Source organism: Sorghum bicolor, chromosome 4, assembly GCF_000003195.3.
Source record: "Sorghum bicolor cultivar BTx623 chromosome 4, Sorghum_bicolor_NCBIv3, whole genome shotgun sequence".
Taxonomy (NCBI): domain Eukaryota; kingdom Viridiplantae; phylum Streptophyta; class Magnoliopsida; order Poales; family Poaceae; genus Sorghum; species Sorghum bicolor.
In genome coordinates this window covers 22200627-22224028 of record NC_012873.2, presented here as the reverse complement: position 1 = coordinate 22224028, position 23402 = coordinate 22200627, and the positions used below count along the sequence as shown (strand labels likewise).

At 54.9% G+C, this 23402-nt stretch overlaps 2 protein-coding genes across 2 annotated transcripts; one reads left to right on the top strand and one right to left on the bottom strand.

Annotated features, from left to right (window-relative positions):
- LOC110434767 (protein enabled homolog) lies at positions 7568–17624 on the bottom strand. Its single transcript, XM_021459492.1, has 5 exons — positions 17305–17624; positions 9701–9777; positions 9519–9613; positions 9087–9320; positions 7568–7645 (listed from the first exon to the last, which is right to left on the bottom strand). Exons 1-5 carry the CDS (start codon positions 17622–17624, stop codon positions 7568–7570), a joined length of 804 nt encoding a protein of 267 aa, XP_021315167.1.
- On the top strand, positions 21634–22670 carry LOC110434766. Its single transcript, XM_021459491.1, has 2 exons — positions 21634–21664; positions 22276–22670. The coding sequence occupies exons 1-2, from the start codon at positions 21634–21636 to the stop codon at positions 22668–22670; spliced, it is 426 nt and encodes a 141-aa protein (XP_021315166.1).

The window sequence follows — 23402 nt, the reverse complement described above, 5'->3', positions numbered from 1 at the left end:
TTCCCACAAAAGCAAAAGAAAAGAGGGAGTGACCATCGCCCTTGGTCTAGTCATCACCCATGGCTGGGTACAGACAGAGGATGCAATAACCATAATACATTTGACCATCTGCAAAACAACATTGGAGTAGAACCCTGAGTACGAGAAGGTACTCAGCTAGACTTACCCGTCATAAACTTAAAATAAAGACTCATCAAGGATCATGAAGGCTATATAGTCGGGTAGCTGACAACCATTTTGCAAAGCCGCAGGATTTTACTATCATAACCTACATAAGTCTTTCTTCTTTTAATTTGCTCAAGTTGAAAGTATCATTACCTATCATCTAGGTTTGCACCTGCACTATTACAAGCAAGTATAAGGCTATGATAGTACCTCATCATAGCATTTCTTAAAACCATTCATCAACGTAACCCAAGTGTTCCATAGTCCTTACTACGAGGACGAAGCTCATGTCAAGTGCTCACTATCCAGGAGCGATGGCGATTCGAATCGATTTCTAACCAGCTGGCGAGGTATTCCCCACACAAACCACACTCACTGATCAAGTGAGCTATAGATTACCGTATTACACTATCCAGGACCAATTCGCGGGTTCCGCAGGCACCGCCAGTACCCGAGGACCGTTCCGGCGACCGAGGTATCCAAGGTATACCAAGGTTGCGCGCCGCGCCCTCGTCGTTCTCCTCAACTATCAACAATACAGCGCATGGCGGCTCGATTCCCGGCCCGGATAGTGTTCAGGCTTCGCGGTCGGAATGACTTATCCTTCCAGCTAAGTGTGGGGCATGCGTTCAACATGACAAGAGGGCCGTCAACGATTGGACCTTAATCGACGCAGGCAGGGGCACTATGGTCAACCCACCATAAGACCCTGCCCGGTCTCCAGTTACAATCCACACTTGGTTATTCTTTTCCCCAAGCAACCAATGCTTAATCAAGCAGGTATCCACCTATTTCTCGCAGGTGACAGGAAATCACCCGACTTCTACCGGACTAAGCAAGCTACGCATAGACTCCGTGCCAATCTACATAGGACAAGGTAGGTGAACGAGTAGGGATAACAAGGAGTACATATGCATCAACGGTATCAATCAAATCCTATCACTTAGATGCAATATAGTAGAGCAATTATAGCGCATCATATAAGTTAGCGAGAATAGGGAGACTTAGAATGCTCCGGGGCTTGCCTTTCTCAAACGTGCTGGCTCGGTGATCCGGACACTCCTGCAGCTCCTCTTCGGGTTCCTATGCTTCCGGAGGTTCCTGCTCCTGAATCTCCTCGGGTTCCTCGGGTCCCACTTCGTTCTCCTGCGAGCCTGTATGATGCATGTGTGCTTATGAGTGTAGTGCGAGATGCCCGAGTGGATGCTTGTATGAGAAAGTAACAAAGGAGTCATGACATGATGCATATGTAATGTACTCGGTCATGCTCATTACAAGGTAGTCAACATCATCCAAGAACAAACAATTGAATCAAACATCTATTGCATTCTCTTTTACAATTATTTTTCAAATGCAACCAGCAACCCACATGACGCTTCAAAGATACACCAAACCCTACTTATTCTATTCAACCTATATACACAACAATTCATAATTTTCTTTATTCATTTCTAGGCCCATTAAAAATCACATGCAATTCTGTTCATCAATAAATTCCACAAAAATTACAGGAGACTACCAGCTAAGCATAAAGTCTACTGTAAATTTTTTCATAATTTTTGGATACTTATTTTGAGCCACAAAAATCACAAGATTAATTCATAGGGTAAGTATAATCACTCTACTGTGATATAAGTGTCAAACAACAGATTTCATATTTTTACAATTTGTCTAATATCATAAGAAACACCCACAAAATTTTCTAGATTTATTGCATGATCCAATTAATTATTAAAAAATCATAAATCACTGCCATGCAAGCATTTAAATTACCATAAATTCATTTATACACCAAATAATATGTAGCAATATTTTCCCAGTGAGTAAACATACATGCAGAGCCAACAAATCAAGTTTCACATTTTTCTGAACCATATTTTATTTACTATGCATTTTCCAAGTTTAGCAAAAACATGGATTAAATATATTCATTCAGAAAAGTTACTCAAACATGACATGCAATTACATCAAACTGTAGATCTAGAAATATAGAGCACACCAAAATTTATTTCATCCAATTTGGAGCTGTAGAACTCAAGATATAAATTTTACAAGTTTTGAATCAATTTCTGGAAATTATTTATTCAAGAAAACCGACGAAAAAGGCTACGCGCACCCAGATCTACACCCACCGGGGTCCCCCTGCGACTGACAGTGGGTCCCCGACCCCACCGGTCAGCGAGACCGAGAGGGAGCTCACCTCCGACGAGCAGATCTCGCCGGCGGTGAGGTCTCCGGCCACGGGGTAAGCACCAACGTGCTCCCCGCAGCGAGGCGCACCCAACGGTACCCTTGGATTGGCCGGAGGATGACCGGAACACCTCCGACGAGCATGCATGGCGGCACGGCGGCGCTGCTCGCCGTGGCCAGGCCGCTCCGGCGCGGTAGAGCGTGCGCAAACGCCTCTCCGAGCTTCCTCACCACCCTACCGACCTAGCGCACCCAAGAACCAGCAAAAAGAGGCAGAGAAACACAAGATCCGTCGCGGCGGAGTACTCCGGCGAGCTCGGGGTAACTCCGGCGAGCGATTCACGGCGCTTGACGGACTCTCACCTCGGTAGAACGCGCGCACAAGCTTACCCTAACGATGACGAAGGCGCTGGTGCTCTCGGCGGTGAGCTTGAGGCTCTGGTGCGGTCGGCGGCGAGCGGCGGGGCTTTCTCCGGCAATGGCGCGCGGAGGAGCTGCTGCTGCTGCGTGGTGCGAGCGGAGGGAGGAAGGAGAATGAGGGCGCGGGGGACAGAACGGAGGAAATGGCCTGGGAGCCCGAGCCGGCGTCCCGACCAGGGGGGTTGGAGGCCGGCCGCGGCGCGTCCAACGCCGGCGTACGGCCGCCACGTGGCCGGTGCCGGGTGGAGCGAGGCGTGTCCGCGCGGGAGAGAGAGGGGGAGAGGGGGAGCAGGCCGGGCCGCTCGCTGGGCCGAAAGGGAAGCGGGGTTGGCCCAGCAGCGCCTGCCCCTTTCTTTTTTTTTGAATTTCTTTTCTCCAAATTCTTTCTAAATTCATTTGGACCAAATTAAAGTCATTTTCACCTCTTGCACCCAAAAACAAAGTTGTTCCAAAACAAAAACTCTATAACTTTGCTTTAACAAGCAAGACCAAATTCCAAATAGAATTTGAATTACAAATTAAAACTTAGTTCTAGGTTTTTAAATAAATTCAATTTGGAAATCTTGTATAAATTCCATTTCTCAAATTCCATAGCTCCAAAATTTACACAAAAATACCCTAAATTCTTCTTACTCATAGATCAACCTAGTTTGAATATTTCACATTTTTAGAAGCAAGCATCATATTTTTAGCATAATTAAAACACATGAAATAAAGCACATAAAATCATGTTTTGGGATGAATGACATGCCCATGATGCTATGCTTGATGAGAATGCTTATGCATTGCTTTGATAAGGCTAAGTGCAAGCTTAACACCTAGGGTGTTACAGGATTCATCATGGAGGTTCACCATCCCGACTGGTTCGCAAATCCTGTACTTGTTAAGAAAAAGAATGGGAAAATGAGGATGTGTGTCGATTATACAAGTTTAAATAAAGCATGTCTGAAAGTTCCTTTTCCATTACCACGTATCGATCAAATTGTTGATTCAACTGCGGGATGTGAAACCCTTTCTTTTCTTGATGCATATTCTGGTTACCATCGAATAAAAATGAAAGAGTCCAACCAGCTCACGACATCTTTCATCACACCTTTTGGAATGTATTGTTATGTAACTATGCAGTTCGGGCTTCAAAATGCGGGAGCAACATATCAGCGCTGCATGCTCCACGTATTCGGCAGGCACATAGGGTCGACGGTCAAGGCCTATGTCGACGACATCGTCGTCAAGTCAAAGCGACGCGGAGACTTGATCCAGGACCTCGAAATTGCTTTCAGCTGCTTACGCGCCAACCAAATCAAGCTCAACCCCGAGAAGTGCATTTTCGGCGTACCTCGGGGCATGCTCCTGGGTTACATCGTTTCCCAGAGAGGCATCGAGGCCAACCCCGCGAAGTGCGTTTTCGGCGTACCTCGGGGCATGCTCCTGGGTTACATCCTTTCCCAGCGCGACATTGAGGCCAACCCCGAGAAAGTCTCGGCCATCACGAGGATGGGGCCAATTCGAGACGTCAAGGGCGTGTAGAGAGTCACGGGATGCTTAGCGGCGCTGAGTCATTTCATCTCGAAGTTGGGAGAAAAGGCATTGCCACTATACCGACTCTTGAAGAAAGTCGAGCGTTTCTCTTGGACACCAGAGGCCGAGGAAGCCCTCGATAACTTGAAGAAAACGCTAACCTCTGCACCAGTCCTAGTCCCGCCTCAACCTGCAGAACCTCTGCTTCTATATGTTGCCTCGACGACCCATGTCGTCAGTGCAGCGGTAGTGGTCGAGAGGTAGGAGGAAGGGCACGCGCTGCCAGTCCAGAGGCTAGTTTATTTCATCAGCGAGGTGCTCTCGGAGACCAAGGGGCGTTACCCGCAAATCCAGAAGCTAATCTACGCCGTGATCCTCACCCAACGCAAGCTACGACATTACTTCCTCGGCCACCCTATCACGGTGGTCTCGTCCTTCCCCCTGGGCGAGATCATCCAAAGTCGGGAGGCCACGGGAAGAATCGCTAAGTGGGCGGTCGAGCTCATGAGTGAGACCCTCATTTATGCACCTCGCAAAGCTATCAAGTCACAGGCCCTAGTGGATTTCGTCAAGGAATGGACTGACTCCCAACTCCCCCCGGCTCAAGTTCAGGCTGAGCTGTGGACGATGTATTTCGATGGGTCTCTCATGAAAACAGGAGCTGGGGTGGGCCTACCATTCATCTCGCCTCTGGGCGTTCATATGAGGTATGTCATCAGGATTCATTTTGTCGTGTCCAACAATGTTGCAGAGTACGAGGCCCTTGTCAACGGTTTGAAGAAAGCCTCAAACAGCCACGACCCGAAAATGGAGGCGTACTGCAAAGAAGTCCGTCGACTCGAGGACAAGTTTCATGGCCTCGAGCTCGTCCATATCGCCCGACGCTACAACGAGGTGGCCGACGAACTCGCTAAGATCACATCGACTCGAGGCACGGTCCCGCCTGACACGAGCCTTCCGTCGACTTGGGCTCGGGGGCTGGTGTCGAAACCGCTCCTGCCCAGCAAATCGATGCCGTCGAAGCGCTATTAATGGCAGCTGAGGTAATGGAGGTGGAACAGCGGCCCGGTCGACCGTTTGACTGGCGCACACCATTCCTCGACTGCCTAATCCGCTGCGAACTACCAGCAGATCGATCCGAGGCCCGCCGTATTGCTTGACGGGCCAAGTCGTACGTAATCTATGGTGAAGACAATGAGCTACATTGACGAAGCCCGACGGGGATCTCGCAGCGTTGCATCACCATAGAAGAAGGCTGAAAACTCCTCGAGGATCTACACTCGGGGGCTTGTGGCCACCATGCTGCTCCGCGGACCCTCATAGGGAACGCTTTTCGACAAGGCTTCTACTGGCCAACGGCCGTAGCTGATGCCATCGAGCTCGTGCGCTCATGCCACGGGTGCCAATTCTATGCCAAGTAGACGCACCTGCCTGCCCACGCTCTCCAGATGATCCCCATCACATGGCCGTTTGTGGTGTGGGGGCTCGACTTAGTAGGGCCTCTACAAAAGGCAAAAGGGGGGTACACCCACTTGTTGGTGGCCGTCAACAAATTCTCCAAATGGATCGAGGCTCGACCCATCACCAACATCCGCTCCGAACAAGCCGTCCTTTTCTTCACTGACATCATTCACCGGTTTGGGATTCCCAACATCATCATCACCGACAATGGCACTCAGTTCACCGGCAAAAAGTTCTTGAACTTCTGCGATCAACATCACATCCGTGTGAACTGGTCTGTAGTGTCCCACCCTCGAACTAACGGCCAGCTCGAGCGTGCCAACGACATGATTTTGCAGGGGCTCAACCCGAGGATCTACAATCGCTTGAAGAAATTCGACAAGAAATGGGTCGAGGAGCTTTCCTCGGTCCTATGGAGCTTAAGGACAACGCCATGCAGGGCCATGAAATACACCCCATTCTTCATGGTCTATGGTTCTGAGGCCGTGCTCCCAACGGACCTCGAGTATGGATCCCCTCGACTCAAAGCATACAACGAGCAATCGAATAAAGAAACTCAAGAAAATGCGGTCGACCAACTCGAGGAAGCTCGAGACATAGCCCTCCACAACTCTGCCAGATACCAGCAGAAGCTTCGATGCTACCACGACAAGTACGTGCGCAAGAGGGACTTGAACGTGGGCGACCTTGTCCTACAACGGTGGCAAAGCAATCAAGGACGCCACAAGTTGACTCCACATTGGGAGGGCCCGTACGTAGTGGCCGAGGTCTTGAAGCTGGGGACATACAAGCTCGCGGACGAAAAGGGCGCGATCTTCACCAACGCGTGGAACATCGAACAGCTACATCGATTCTACCCCTAGAATTTCAAAGCTTTATGTTCCCATGTACATTCTGTACCAAAGCCTCGTGAATGAATGCATGAATGAATAAGATCTTTCCCTCGAAGCAATTTACTTTTTCACGAATTGAAATCTCGACGCTAGAAGGGAGTACCAACTATGACCCATCATAGTCGATACCCCCTCGGGGGCTAGCAGGGGGTGCCCCCCCCAAGTATTGAGAAAACCAAGTAATCCTTTCGCTCCTATCAGCAAACCTCGTGCGATCGAGTAGTAGAGGCACGTCGAGCCCCTTAAGGGCCGAGAGACGACGAGCCTGAGAACTCCTACGCCCCCGGTCTACAGAAAATCTACTCGCCTCCTCACCCTCGAGGCAATCAAGATCGCCTTAAACAAAAGATCAAACGAGGAATACAAACATAGGCGCAAGAGGAAACAAAGGAGTCTCGAGCGGAAAAACGGGCAAACATTCACGAACATTATAAGTCACTTAAAAACACAATATTACACAAGATAGAGTGGAAAAATACTATACAAAGGGCCTCGGCACCCAGAGCAGGCTCGAAGGCCTCAATCCGCGTCTCGACCCTCACCATCCTCGCCCGTGCCCGAGCTAGTCCCAGGAGGAAGTACTTCTGGCTCAAACAGCTTGGCCAACCTTTCCCCAGGAACCTCTGCATCGTCGATCAAGGCATGGAGCCTCTCCTCGTTCTCCGCATCTGTCTTGGAGATGTCGGTGACGAAGCCATGGGATACCACCTCCTTGTCATAAGAGAAGCCCGAGAAGACTACCGCCATCGCCCGCTTCACCCCGACGTGAAGAGCGTCCCGCACCCGGTCTCTCAGCGTAGCTCCAAGGTAGCATAGCTGGTCGACGAGTGCGTCGCCTCGAGCCTCCTCCCTCGACTCGTCAACAGGCTCGAGCTCCCAGGAGGCCGAGAGGTCGCTTATCGCAGTCCGTAGACGACCATTCAAGGCGACCTCCCCCTCGAGTTGAGTCTTGATGGAACGGGCCTCGACTTGGGCGGCCAGCAGCTCATCTTTGAGCCCTGCAAGGACCAGCATGAAGGGATTAGATAACACCAGGGACACCTCAGAAAAGAAACTCGATAGTAGAAACGTACCACGGATGCTCTCCTCCAGAGCCGTGTTCTCACCAACCAAGTTGGTGTTGGCCCTCTCGACCTCCCTTTTGGAGCGCGCCAGCTCGGTGTTGGCGACACGCAGATCTTCGATCGCCTTGCCGGCTTGTGTGATGGCCCCATCTTTTTCCAGCAGCGCTCTCTTCAGACGATCAACGTCGTTAGAAAGGCTGTAGGATCGAGCCCACTCCTCCTCGAGATCTTCGAGGGCCTTCTTCTTGGCCTCCTCTGCGGCGCTCCTAGCGATCTCGCCGTTCACGCACTCCACCTTCATCCTTTGAAAGGTTGCTCGGTCGAAGGTGAGTTTGGTCTGGAGGAGGCCCTTCTCCTTATCTAGGTCAGCAGTCACGATCTTGTAGGTCAGGGCCTCGTCCCGGGCCTTGGACGCAGCTTCCTCGACCGTCATAGCCCGCTCCCTCAGCAGCGTCGCCTCTTCCACCGCCTTCCTTGAGGCCTCTCGAGCCTTGACCAGAGCAGCCTCCCTCTCCTTCTTCTCCTCCTCGAGCGCCAAGAGCTCCTTGTAGGCCTTGAGGAGCTTCTCCTACGACTCCAGGAGTTGATCCTTGAGGATGGGGAGCTGCTCCCAGCCACATCTCATGGCGTGGATGAAGCTCGACTTAATGCGGGAGGTCTCTTTCAAGTCCTGCGAGCCGGTGTTCGAGCAGTTAGAACACGAAACCAAATGTTCTATAAAGATTAAGGACTGAAAAGTACTTACAAAGTAGGCCGGTCCGAGCCTGTTGTTAACAACGTCCGACAGTGGCCCCACCGTGTGCTTCATCCACAGGTGGAGCTCCTCGATGTGCTCCCACTTCTCGGCCTCCTTCCGGTCGTCCAATAAAATATTGGGTTCGGACGGGTCGATGGAAGCCCGGATGCGGATCCGGTCGGGGCACTAGTTCTCTATCTCCTGGTCGGCCCGCGCCTTGACGCCGCGGATGAGCTCCTCGACGGTCTCGAGGGACCCCCCGTGGCGCAGGAACAAGTCGACGAGGGAAGGGAACCGCCCATCATCGTCCACCGTCTTCCAGGTCCCGGTTTCGCCGCCTCCACTACCGCCCGACGTTCCAGCCTTGTCCTCCTCGGCGGGAATACGGTCCTCCCACGACCGACGCTCCCGGAGGAATCCCGGGGCGATTCCGTCCATTCCGCAGATCGTCCTCCTGATCTCGGACTCGGGGTCGACGGGGGTGCGCATCATGTAGGCGAGCGCCACCATGCCGTCTGCCCGCCCCGACTCTGCTGGGATCGTCGCGGGCGCCCCTGGACGGAGCCACGCCGGTGTCGGAGGGCCAAAAACTGGCAGACCCTCCTCCCGTTTCCCGGGCTCTTGCGGCGACGGTAGTACCGGTTGGGGCGGACTGTGAGGGGGAGGCTCGAGCAGTTCCTCCGATTGCTGGCCCGTCTCCTGCCGCTGCCCCTGGGGCTCCTGCGGCCCCTGGCGACGGTCCTGCTCCAGCAGCTCCTCGAGCTGGGGACCTACTGACGGCTGCCCCACCTCTCCCCCCGTCGGCAACAACTGCTTTTCCTCTTGCGGCTGATGCCGCATCTTCTGCTCACGCTCTCTCTCCTCTTTCCTCCTCTGCTATTCGACAGAGTGGAGCCCAATGGGCCAAGGAGTCCGTCTCGCGGTGGGAGAGGCCTCGACCTCCTCGTCCATAGGGCGGGCGTCCCTCGAAGACCCATCGCCGCCAGACCCGTCACTTATAGTGATCGGGTCCCCCTCGACCCCAGAGCGGGGGGGCTCGGGGGCTCCCTCCTGCCCTTGGGAGTGAGGTACCTCGGCCCGCTTTGGTGACGATGGGGCAGACTCACCCACCAGGGGACGGGGCGGGGTGTTCTCGGTGCTAGTCGGCGGTCGAGGCTTGGAGGAGCCTATAAAATGCAAAACAAAGGTTAGTCATTATGGTGGTCGACGTAAGAACAACACAAATCCCATAACAATAGGAATAAGTTACTAACCTGATTCCTTGGAGGCCGCCCCCACCTTGAGCCTTTTCGCCATCGAAGGCTGGGCCTGCTTAAGCGTCTGCTTCAACCTGAGGAAGGAGAAATGGGCATAAGCGAGACCGCTATACGAGAAAACGCAAAGAAACGGGAGGATGAGAATCACAGCGTTGAAAAACTTACCCCACATGGAGAACGGCTCGCCTGCCGATACCTCGACCGGTGGGCCTCGAACCACCCCGCGTCGAGACTCCAGACCCCACACAGGCAGGCGCAGGCCTTGGTCCAGCATCTCCCACCTGGCGAGCGCCGGGGCTAGCGCTCCTACGGCCAGTGTCCCCCTTTTCGGAGGCCGCGGCGCGGCCACGGGTCAACGGCCCGTCGCCTGGGGCTTAGCCCGGCCACCCGCCTTCGGTGCAGGGGGAGGTTGGGGGTGTGGGGCGGCCCGACTTGGCGTAGGCGTGGGAGGCGTGTCAGCGCGGGGGCGGTAAGATCCGCCTGGCCCCTCCTTTGGCGCTCCCATCCGCGGGGCATCGACATCACCGCAAGGCGGACCCTCGAGGATCCGGTCAAGACGAGACGCCATCCCCTCGGAGTCTTCGCTGTCGTCATCGCCATCTCCCCCGTCGTCCTCACTGGGGGATTCTTCCTCAGGCTCCCCCCTTTGCCTAGACTTGGCTCGACGCGCCTCTAATGATTGGCGGTCGAGATTCTTCTTCTTCTTCTCTTTCTTCTCCGAGTCCTTGGCGGACTTCTGCTTCTCTACGGACTGACGCCACTTGTCACGGTCGACCTCGTCCTCCTTCACTGGAGGCCTCGAGGACCGAGCGTCGATCGGCCCCTGCGAGAGCAAGGACAGGCTTAAAAAGGGGATCGAAGGAAATCTGGAATCAAAGCCATACGCAAGGAAATAACTTACCAGGTCGATTGAGCCCACATCAGGCCTCATGGGGAAGCCATTGACGTGCTCCGGCTGGAAGTCACCGGCGATGGCCGCCCTGACTCGGGCCGCGACCTCGTCGTCCGCCGGAGCCTCGTTGGACATCCGGCATGCCTCGAGGTCCCGAGACGAGACGCCGGGACCCATATCATCCATCCTCAGCGGCCGAGACATCAACTGGAGAATCCTCCGATGATGGACGACCGAGAGGACGAGAGCGGCGGACAGACCCTCCACTCGTAGTTTCTTCAAGGCGTCGAGGAGGGGGTCGAGCCGCAACTGATGAGCTTGGACGACGCCGTACGTCCAGTTCTCCGGGCGCTCCGTGATCAGGCGGCCGGTGTAGGCCGGAAGGAGACCGTCATCGTTCCTTAGGTAGAACCACTGGGAGTCCCATCCGGCATGGTTCGATGTCAACCCCATCGGGATGTACTTGCGTGGCCTCTCCGTCTTGCCAGTCTTCAGCACCAGGTTGAGGCACCCGGCCCGTACGGGTTTCGTCACTCCAGCGGCTCCGGCGGGGGCGTGGAAGAGCTCGCCCCTGTAGAGGTGGAGCCACAGGTCCCAGTGGGGCATCATCCCCAAATAGCCCTCACACACCACGGCAAAGACCGCCGGGACGGTGATGGCATTGGGGGAGAAGTGCTGAAGCTCCACCCCATAATGGTGGCAGAGCGCCCGCATGAAGCGACTCGGAGGAGCACCCAGGCCGTAGTGGTCGAACTTGGCGAACGAAACCACATAGCCCTTGGGCGGCCTGGGCTCCAGGTGGTCCGCCGGTGGCGCGATCCACTCCGGCGACGACAACGATGTACGGTGGCATAGGAGTCCCTCCCTCTCGAGCTCCAGCAACCGGCACTCCGTCATCGATGACGGGCGCCAGTCGTCGGCGGCGACGAGTCTCACAGGCATCCTTGGGTGGAAGGAAGGTGGATCTGCTACTGCTCGAGGGTGCGCGCGTGCGTGAGATGGCAAGGAAGCAAATGTAGGAATGAGGGCGGAAGGTAGAAGGGAGAACGACATCCGGGCCACGGGATATTTATAGATGGCAGCCACCAACGGGCAGGTCCGATAAACACGGTAACTCCCGCCCCATAAATGCGCCACCTAACGGACTTTTCCCTCCTCACAGATGGGACGCTACGAATTCTGCGCCGATACAGTGTCGCAACGGCTCCTGCCTGAAAAGACGCGCCCAACAGACAAAAAGGCGAACCACCACGGCCTTTTCCTTCCCTTGTAAGCCAAGGTACGTACCCACGAAAGCCTCGAGAGGTCGCAGGCTGACCCGCCGAAAGGGTTCGACAGCCGATCTCGAGCACCAGACTCAGGGATGCCCAGCGAGTGGTCGAAAACCGAGGCCCGCCTCGAGAACTCACTGGGGATGTCCAAGGTAGGGTCGAGACATTCGAGAGGAATCCCCCGACGGGAGGCATCGAGCCGCTGGACTCTATCGAATGAGACCAGCATCCCCGACCACGTCGACCCCGCTTTATGAGAACGCCTCCGGGCTACAGGTGACCCTCTCGAAAGGGGCACAGGTTCTCACTTGGACTACCCGTTAGGAGCTCAATCTGGGGTGGATGACGCTCGCTCTATCAAGAGTACGTCAAAACCTCTGCGCAAAACGAGCCAAACAGAACCTTCCACCACTGGTGTCAACAACGTTTATGTGAATTAGGCAATATAACCCTCAAAGGAGTCAAAAACTCCTCCAAGGGCTCAGGGGCTACCCCCGCGGGGTCGCTCGCGCGCCCCCACGGAAACTCGACCATGAAAAAACAGCCTCCACTCGAGCGCCAGTGCTCAAATGCAGACTCGGGGGCTACTGTCGAGGATATCAGTGAGGGGTACCCCAACTGATGACCATGTCAGGATTATCCATACATAATTCGAGGCCTCCTACTCGACGCTCTGCCCAGTCACGCATATGGTTATCGATGGCCGCAGCCTCGAAGACGGAAAGGGTGTCGAGCGAATCGATCAGGGCTTGAGCGCCGGCCACCATCGAATACGGAAGTAGGCTCGAGCGAATCAGAAGGCGTCGAGCGCAAGGACGCCGCCCGCCGCCTGACGCGGGCACGGGGACCAGGGCATTTAATGCGCCTGTCGCGTTCTCACCTAACACGCAGGTCACGGGAAGCGTGATAGGGAACAGGCACCCGTCCCATCATTCTTTTTGCAGCCTTCCCCACCAAATAACCTAGGGCGTGTCAGGACGCAGGAAGCACGGTCAGAATGTCTAATCAGGACCCCCTCGAGACGTCCAAGGTCAGCGCTCTGGTTGGCGAGGCGTTACACAGCAACCGACCCTCGACCAGACACGTTTCCTTCCTAGGGAAGGGTTGGGCGTCGAATGACAAGACTACGACCGCCCCGACGTAACTGCCGCCATGACGTACTGGCGTGTAGCAGATAAGCCAGTCCAAGACGGCGCACAGAGCAGGATACAGGGGCACGCGTAATCATCATCAGGCTACCAAGACGGGACGGCTCGAGACCACACCGGTACGGAGGCCTCGAGTGGGTCCGCGCGCCATACCTCTAACGACCCGTACTCTGACGCCTATACTTGTACCCCAGGCTCCTCCTTGGAACTATAAAAGGGGAGACCCGGGAAGAGATACAGAAAAACACACACAAGACACCACATCATACAACGCTCACACGCAGTAGAGCTCCCATCTCCACCTTACTTCATACCATGCTTGTATTCACCCCTGTACAAGCACTTAGGTGTAGAATAATACAAACTCTCCTCCCCCGCTGGACATAGGGCCTTCTCTTGCCCGAACCAGGATAAATCTTTGTGTCTTTTTTCATCACCATCTGGAAAGGGGAGCACGCATACAAATTCACTCGTTGGTGTGAACCCCCGTGGGGAAAACACCGACAAGACCATAGCACCGAGTCAGATGTGGAGAGAGAAGATAGATATACACGAAGAGGAGGTGCCGCCGGAACCACCGACTACGCCATCCAACGAATCCTAGGATGACTGAGAAAACGGAGAGTCCCTTTGGAGGACTTAAAAACACTGAACGCCTTGCTAAGAGGTAAACTTGGTAGTTATTCTTTTCCTTTCAATTATTTAAAATAGTTTGCTTAGTTAATCAGTTTCGTATCATCTCGAAAAGAAAATAAAAATGTTAAAAATAGTTAGCCTGATGTGAGTATGCTCATGGCATAAAACCCATAAGTACATTCACTGTGGTGGCGTAAAAATAAAATAAATATATATTCCTATCCTATAAAAATAAAAATATAAAAATAAATTTATGATCCTATTAAAAAGAGTACATTTATTGAGGAGGCTCAACATGATAAAGACTAGATATTTATGCTAACACTTAACTAGTTCCACAAAGCTTTATTGTCTATTTGAGCTCCACAGAATTCAAGGATAAAAGAAGACTAGCAGACGAAGGACATCCTAATCGTTGTTCATTCGCCACACATGCACATCGTGATTTGACTTATTGACTTGTTCTTCTGGATCCATGGTTCGACTATGCAATGAATGTCTTGTAAGTATGTATTAGCTGTCTCCCACCTATGAGCTCCAGATATCAAAACCTTATTAGAGTAGGGTGAGAGAGAAGGCAATGCCACTATGCCTCATACCAAAAATACCACATACTTTGAGAGAAGGCAGACACCATTACTGCTTTGGTAAGGTTCTAGAAATACCACAAAAGAGAGACTAGAGAGAGTCATACAAGGAATCTCTGAGTTTTATTTGAAAATCTGCAAAAACTCCAGAATTATAGTTAATCGAAGAACAAGAGACATGGCGCTTGACTAGGCCATTCTATCTTTTAACTGCTCAAGACACAAGTGACGGTTGCAAGCCCCATGGTGGAAGGAAAAATGAGTAAGTTTAAATCTTAACAGTTTACCCTAACCCAGAGATGAGATCTTGTTTCAACGCATGTGTACCTTTAAGGCATGAAACCACTGCAGAAACTCTTGAGTCCATCCTTGCTCAGGGACGAGCAAAGGATAAGCTTGGGGCAGCTTGTTGATGGTCCTTAATGCTCACATTTAACCGTCAACTAATCATGGAAAAGGACCTATATGCAACCAACATCTAAAATTAGGGTTTCATCTGACAGAATTCCACGAGTTTTGGTGTTTGTCTATTTCTGTAGGGGGTTATCAGGAAATATGGAAGAAAGGTCAACACGTCGGGTTTACATAGAGATATTAACGTGAACCGCAATTATCCAACATCTAGAAGACTCCAGAAGCCACGGGAACGAACGGGAGGCCGAGTGGACCCGGGGCATGGTGACCATTCAGGGCAGGTCTAGCGGATCGTGCTCCACCGCCTTTGAGGATCAAGGAAAAGCGTGCGATTAAGGTCGGTTTGATCCGATGGCCCACGATCATTTGGAAGGGCTATATAAGCAGGCCCCCTGACCCCTGGAGAACATACCTCTTCTACAGAATCAAAGCTAGGGTTTCAATTATTCATCCAAGTAGAGAGGATCCCTCTAGTTCATCTAGTTCTAGTTCTAGTTCATCTAGTTCTAGTTGAAATTTTGAAAATAGCGAGAGAAGAGGAGAGCGGAGGAGGAGCTGGATCTATCGGATCTTCCTCAACATTGTACTTTTACAGCAACTGGTTCGTTCTTCAAGTTTTTCAATTCATAATTCCTGAGTTCTTTAATTACTTTTATTTACATTCAAGTTATTTATTGGATTCCCGCTTGCATCAAGTGCTCTAGTCTTTGAAACGCTAGAGTAGTAATTAATAGATTAGACGTGTTGTTTAGTCTTGCATTTACCTGGAATTACACCCAATCCTGCGGATTGTTGTGGTAGCCCTAGGGTAGTGACAGCCCTAACGGTCGACGTATTCCACCTCATTCGGATCGGTGTTTGTAGGACAGAAGTCAGAGCTTCCTAGCCCCTTCTCATCTCTTTCTGTGGTTAGTGTTCTGATGTCCTAAAATAAATAATCTTTGAAGTAATTCTTGATTCTTAGATCAACTAGATAACTCTCAGGAAATTCCCTCTCTTCCCACCAAAAAAAATTATATAGTTATCCTTGGACGATCTTGAATCTTAATTAGTACACTCACTTTTCCTGTGGAAAATCGATACTCTGGAATACTTCTGGGTGAAAGCTACATCGGTATCCGTGCGCTTGCGGATTTTTCTGTTTGCGTTTAAAATACCCAACAGTGGTCGTCACGGTCGAAGGTGATGGGGGTGTCCGACCAGTTGAGATACTGGGGCACCGCCATCCTTGCGAAGACCTCATGGCGCTCTCTCTCGTGTTGCCTCGTGGTGAGCTACGTCGAGGGTCCACCGTAGATCATGTAGCAGTCGTGGACGGCAGGGAAGCTTTCGTCTTCTTTGTTTCCCCGCTTATCGTCACTCTTGTCTTTCCTTTGGTCGTCCTTCTTCAGCCCCAGGCTATCGAAGTACTTTTTCAGCATGCGACAGCCCTCGAGATTGTGAATCGCCCCTCCCTTGTGATAAGGGCAGGGCTCCTTGAGCATTTTGTCAAAGACGGCCCCCTCTGGGGACCTCAAGGCTTATTTCACTCTATAGCAGAGATGAAGTCATCATCGAGAGCCTCCCGCTTGATTGGTCGTGCTTTCTTCTTCTTCTTTCCCTTCTTAGACCCTCTGCTAGGGCCCTCGTCATCGTCCACTGGTGCCTTCCTTTTGTCTCCTTCGTGGTTGAAAAAAGCACCGACCGCTTCCTGACCCGCGGTGTAGTTTGCCACCATATCCATCAGTTCATCGATGGTCTGAGGTCGGTTTTGACCCAATTCACGCACCAAATCCTTGCATGTGGTGCATGAGACAAAGGCTAAAACGACGTCATGGTCGGGGATGTGCGGAAGCTCAGTGCGCTGCTTCGAGAAGCGTCGAGCGTACTCTTGGAGAGATTCTCCTGATTTCTGCTTGCACTTGTTGAGGTCCTATGAATTGCCGGGTCGTATGTAGGTCCCCTTGAAGTTTTCTTCGAACACCCGTACCAAATCGGTCCAATTGTGGATCTGGTTAGCGGGGAGTTCCTCAAGCCATCTGCGGGCGGTGTCGGAGAGGAAGAGCAATAATTGGCAAATGATGGCTCGATCGTCTCCTCAAGCACCTCCCAACTAGCAGGCCAGCCGGAAGTCCGCCAGCCACAGTTCTGGTTTGGTTTCACCATTGTATTTGGCGATGCTGGTCGGGGGTCGACACGGGCTTGGCAGCGGTGTGCTGTAGATTGCTCTGCGGAAGACTCGAGGGCCCGGTGGTTCTTGAGCCATTCGATCTTCGTCGCTGTCGTATCGTCCGCCACGGTGGGCGCTTTAGCCGTGCTCCTCTGCGTCCCCATGCCGGTGGCGGCGATGCTCGTTGATGTCATGTCGAGCGTCGTGCTGCCCTCGATTATCGATGAGGCACTCCTGGACAGACGCTGTTTTCCTACCTCGAGGGGGTGGTTCTTGTTGGATCGACACCTTCCTCTCGTTTTAGGCTAGCTCGGCGCGTTTTTTGGTAGCTGCCCCTCGACGTCGATAGGCTGAGCTCTCGGCTTGCTGGGCCGCCGCTACGTGGAGCAGAGTCTGCACCTCGTCTCGGATGCGCAGCGCTTGGGAGTTTGATGGCTCGGGCATTTTACGCAGCAGCATGGTCGCTGCCATGACGTTCTGGCCCGCTCGAGGGAAGCGGCTAACGAGCGGCTCTGGCTCCTCGTCTCCGCGATTTGTCGGTACACTTCTCGAGCACGACCACGCGCGCCTCCGCCGTGCGGGTACAGTCGGTCCTGCTCGAGGGCCCGCTCGAGTTGGACGAGGCATTCGCGATCCTCGTCGAGCTTGGCCTTGAGCTCCCGCAATTGTGCAAGCTGTGCAGCTTTGTCGTCCTGTGGTGGAGGGTCGACCTGCTCGTTGTTCCGAGGTGTCCTTGGGTCTTCTCTCGCTACGGGGGCTCGGCCGCCGGCGGCGGCGTCTTGCGTGTAGTGAGTAGTTGCTATGTCCCGTCGATGTTGAAGCATTCCCTCGTAGGGTCCTAGCAGTCAGATTCGGAGTTGAGATCTAGTTCGATGGCGTAGAAACATTCACGCCCCTCCTCCTCCAGCTGCTGCCTGAGAGAGGTGATGGTGTATCGCTGGGGTCCTAGGCGTCGGAGGCTTCGTACCCAGGAAAAATCCGGCAGCTCAGCCGCTCCTTGGGCTTGTTGCTGTGTCCCAGTGTCGCACAGGAGGACCAGTGGTCACTCCACGTATGTCTTGGCATCCGGGCATATTGCCCTGGCGACCGACGTCGCGGCATTGTCTAGACCGAACAGGTGCGTTCTCCTGGAGGCAAACAAACCGTGCGGCAGCAGCGTCGTCGAGGGCGACAGCGCGCGAGGCGTGCTATCGTCCAATGTCGTCGTGCGGCCGTCCTCACGCCTGGTCGTTGTAGTCGTGGCCTCGGCGGGTGGGGCCGTCGGCTCCTCCACCACCGCCGGCCTCGCACGATGCAACGACCGTGAAGCAGCAGAGGAGCGGTGGCGGTGCTGTCCATGCCTCTTCTTGGGTGGGGAAGCGTGGTGGCAAGGCTGTCTTGGAGCCTTTGATCGTGAGGTCGTAATGCGAACCCCTCCCGGTCGTTTGATTGAGAGCAGGATCATGTCGTAGCCGAAACCGGTGGACATGAACTCAAGGCTCCCGAACCAAATCACCGTGGAGCGTGGGATCGGCGAGATGAGAGTAGCCATCTGCAAGGAGATGGGAAGTCGGTGGAAAACATGCAGGACCCCTACCTGGCGCGCCAACTATCGGTGTTTTGACCCCTGGGGGTAACACCAACGAGTGTGTCGGTGTTTTCCCCACGGGGGGTCACACCAACGAGTAAATTTGTATGCGTGCTCCCTTTCCCAGATGGTGATGCAAGAAGACACAGAGACTTATCCTGGTTCGGGCAAGAGAAGGCCCTACGTCCAGCGGGGGAGGGAAGTTTGTATTATCTTGCACCGAAGTGCTCGTACAGGGGCAAATACAAGCGTGGTATGAAGTGTGTAAGTTCTACTGCGTATGAGCGTGGTGTTGCCTGTTGTCTATCTATTCCCGGGTCCTTCCTTTTATAGCACCAAGGTGAGACCCAGGGTACATGTATAGGTGTCAAAGTAGGGGTCGATAGGAGCATGGTGCGCAGACCTACTCGAGGTCTCTGTACCGGCATGGTCTCGAGCCGTCCCGTCTTGATAGCCTGATGATGATTACGCGTGCCCCTGTATCCCGCTCCGCGCGCTGTCTTGGGCTGGTTCACTAGTTGCACACCTGTACGATATGGCGGCAAATCCGGTGGAGTGGTTGCGGTGTTGCCAGTCGACGCCCTAACCGTCCTCAAGAAGGGAACGCGTCGGGTCGAGGGTCAGATGTCGTGCAATGCCCAGATACCCGGAGCGCTGACCTTGGTTGCCTCCAGGGGGGTCCTGATTAGACGTTCCATCCCTGTTTCCCGCGTCCTGACACGCCCTGGGTCGTTTGGTGGGGAAGGCTGCAAAAAGAACGACGGGACGGCTGCCTGTTCCCTATCACGCTTCCCGTGACCAGCGTGTTAGGTGGGAAAGCGGTAGGCGCATTTAATGCCTCGGCTCTCGTGCGTGCGTCAGGCGGCGGACAGTGTCCTTGCGCTCGACGCCTCCTGATTCGCTCGACCCCTGAGTGGTTCGCTCGATTCCTTTTCCATCCTCGAGGCTGCGGTCGTCATCGATCATAGGTGTATGACCAGAGCGTCGAGTTGGGGGCCTCGACCTTTGTGCGGGCAATCTCGTTATATGCATCGGTGAGGTTACCCCTTACTGATACCCTCGACAGTAGCCCCCGAGTCTCCATTTGAGCGCTGGCGCTCGAGTGGAGGCTGTATTCCTGGGTCGAGTTTCCGTGGGGGCGCGCGAGCGACCCCGCGGGGGTAGCCCCCGAGCCCTTGGAGGAGTTTTTTAACTCCTACGAGGGTTGTATTGCCTAATTTGCAGAAACGCTATCGACACCTGTGGTGGACGGTTCTGATTGGCTCGTTTCGCGCGGAGGTTTCGACGTACTCTCGATAGAGCGAGCGTCTTCTACCCCAAATTGAGTTCCTAGCGGGTAGTCCAAGTGAGAACCTGTGCCCCTTTCGAGGGGGTCAGCTGTAGCCCGGAGGCGTTCTCATAAAGCAGGGTCGACATGGTCGGGGATACCGGTCTCATTCGATAGAGTCTGGCGGCTCGATGCCTCCCATCGGGGGGATTCCTCTCGACTGTCTCGACCTTACCTTGGACATCCCCAGCAAGTCTTCGAGGCGGGCCTCGATCTTTGATCACTTGCTGGGGATCCCTGACTCTGTTGCTCGAGTTCGGCTGTCGAACCCTTTCGGTGGGCCAGCCTGCGACCTCTCGAGGCTGTCACGGGTACGCCCCTTGGCTTACAAGGGAAGGAAGAGGCCGTGGCGGTTTGCCTTTTTGCCCGTTGGGCGCGCCTTTTCAGGTGGGTGACGTTGCGACACTGTGGCGGCGTGGAATTCGGAGCGTCCCATCTGTGAGGAGGGAGAGGACCGTTAAACGGCGCATTTATGGGGGGAGTTAACTCATTTATCGGATCTGCCCGTTGGTGGATTACTGCCTATAAATGTGCCTTGGCGTCGCCACCGTTCTCCCTTCCGCGTCACGCCTTCATTCTCGCCGTAGCTCCCTTCGTTGGCTTAGTTCTCTCGCTGCCTCACACGTGCGCGCATCCCCTCGAGCGGTAGCAGATCCACCGTCCTTCCCATCAAGATGCCTGTGAGACTCGTTGCCGCCGACGACTGGCGCCCGTCGTCGATGACGGAGCGCCGGCTACAAGAGCTTGAGAGGGAAGGACTCCTGCGCCGCCGCACCTCACTGTCGTTGCCGGAGTGGATCGCGCCGGCGGCGGACCACAGGGAGCCCAGGCCACCCAAGGGCTATGTGGTTTCGTTCGCCAAGTTCCACCGCCACGGGCTGGGCGCTCCGCCGAGCCGCTTCATGCGGGCGCTCTGCCACCACTACGGGGTGGAGCTCCAGCACTTCTCCCCAAACGCCATCACCGTCGCGGCGGTCTTCGCCGCGGTGTGTGAAGGCTATTTGGTGATGATGCCCCACTGGGAGCTGTGGCTCCACCTCTACAGGGGCGAGCTCTTCAACGCCCCCACTGGGACCACCGGCGTGAGGAAGCCTGTTCGGGCGGGTTGCCTCAACCTCGTGTTGAAGACCGGGAAGACGGAGAGGCCGCGCGAGTACATCCCGGTGGGACAGTCGACCAACCACGCCGGCTGGGATTCCCAGTGGTTCTACTTAAGGAACGACGACGACCTCCTGCCTGCCTATACCGGGTGTCTGATCACGGAGCGTCCGGAGAATTGGACGTACGGCATAGTCCAGGTTCATCAATCTCGGCTCGACCCCCTCCTCGACGTCATGAAGAAATTGCGCTCGGAGGGCTTGACCGCCGCCCTCGTACTCTCGGCCGTCCATCGCCGACGAGTTCTCCCGTTGATGTCTCGACCGCTGAGGATGGACGAGATGGCTCCCGGCGCCTCATCTTGGGACCTCGAGGCATGCCGGATGTCAAGCGAGGCTCCAACGAATGACGAAGTCGCGGCCCGGGTCAGGGCCGCCATTGCTGGTGACTTCAAGCCGGAGCATGTTAACGGCTTCCCCATGAGGCCAGATGCAGGCTCGATCGATCTGGTATGCTTTCTCCTCGCGCGTAGCCTCGATTCCGGGTTTCTTTTCTTCCCTTTTTTCTAAATCCGCCTTTGTTCTAGCAGGGACGGATTGACGTCCGGTCCTCGAGGCCCCCAGTAAAGGAGGACGAGGTTGATCGCGACGCACGGCGCCGGTCCGCCGAGAAGTCAAAGTCCGCCAAGGACTCCCAGAAGAAAGGGGAGAAAAGGAAAAACCTCGACCGCCATGCATTACAGGCGCGTCAGTCTAAATCCAGGCAGAGGGGGGAGCCTGAGGAAGAGTCCCCCAGCGACGATGATGGTGACGATGACGAGGACAGTGATGACAACGAGGGGATGGCGTCTCACCTCGACCGCATCCTCGAGGGTCCGCCTCGAGACGACGTCGACCCCCCGTGGAGGGAAACACCAAAGGAGGGACCAGGCGGATCTCACCCCCACGTGCCGACACCCCCCCGGTGGCTGTGACTGGTCAGGTCGCCCCGCGCCCTCCCCCCGCGCCCAAGACGGGTGGCCACGCTAGGCCCCAGGCGACGGGGCCACTGACTCGCGGTCGTGCCGCGGCCTCCGAGAAAGGAGACACCGGCCACATGAGCGCCAGTCCCGGTGCCCCCCAAGCGGAAGTTGCTGGGCCAAGGCCAACGCCTACCCTCGAGGGGTCTGAGACCTTGACACGGGGTGGCTCGAGGTCCACCGGTCGGGGCACCGGCAGGCGAGCTGTTCTTCTCGTGGGGTAAGCTCTTCGACGTTGTGACTTTTGTTCTCCTATTCCTCTGCGTTTCTTCGTATACCGGTCTTTTCAAGCTTATTCCTTTTGTTTCAGATTAAAGCGGACACTCGAGCAGGCTCAGCCTTCAATGGCGAAGAGGCTCAAAGCGGTAGCAGCCTCCAAGGAGCCAGGTTTGTGGCTGCTTTTGGTGCTTGTGATGTTCTTATGTTGGTCGTCATAGTGACCGGCCTCTATTCTTTGTTTTGCAGGCACCTCCGACTCTCGTCCTCCGGCTGACGCTGAGAGCGAACTGCCTCGTACCGAGCCTGCCCCGTCGCCGCCGACGCGGGTCGAGGCGCCCCAGACTCAGGAGCAAGAGGGAGGCCCCGAGCCCCCCAGATTGGGGGTCGAGGCAGACCCCATTACCATCAGCGACACGTTTGGTGGCAACGAGACGTCGGGGGATGCCCACCCTATGGAGGAGGATGCGTCGACCTCCCTTATCGCGGGACGGACTCCCTGGCTCGCTGGTCTTCGCGCCCTCGAGGAACAGAAGATGAAAGAGGAGGAGGATGAGGAGCGGGAGTGCGAGGCGACGCGGCAGCCGCAGGAGCAAGGCCGCGGGCAAGAGCCGCAGGAGCACGAGGAGCAACAACAGCAGTAGCAGCAGCAGTAGCAACAGCAACAGCAGCAGGCGGAGCACCAACGGCGAATGCTCGAGGTGGAGCAGCAGCACCACCAGGGGGGCCAAGAAGAAAGACCGCTTGAGCCCCCGCCTTAAGATCTGCCTCAACCAGTACCGCCGGCGCCGCAAGAGCCTGGTGAGCAGGAAGAAGATTTGTCGGTGTACGGCCCTCCGACCCCAGCGTGGCTCCTTCCGGGGGCGCCCGCCGCGATCCGGGCAGAGCCGGGGCGAGCGGATGGTGTGGTGGCACTTGCCTGCATGATGCGCTCCCCCTCCAACCCCGAGTCCAAGATCAAGAGGACGATCTACGGCATGGACGGGATCGCCCCAGGGTTCCTCCGGGAGCGTCGGGCGTGGGAGGATCGTTTTCCCTCTAAGGAGGACGAGATCGGGACGTCGGGAAGCAAGGATGGTACCTGGAAGACGGTGGATGACGACGGGTGGTTCCTATGCCTCGTCGACCTGTTCTTGCGCCACGGGGGCTCCCTCGAGACCGTCGAGAACCTTATCCCCGGCGTCAAGGCGCGGGCTGATCGGGAGATGGAGAACTGGTGCCCCGATCGGATTCGTATCCGGGCTTCCACCGATCCGTCCGAGCCCAACATCTTCCTCGACGATAAGAAAGAGGCTGAGAAGTGGGAACATGTCGAGGAGCTCCGCCTTTGGATGAAGCACGTGGTGGGGCTCCTGTCGGACATCATCAACAACGGG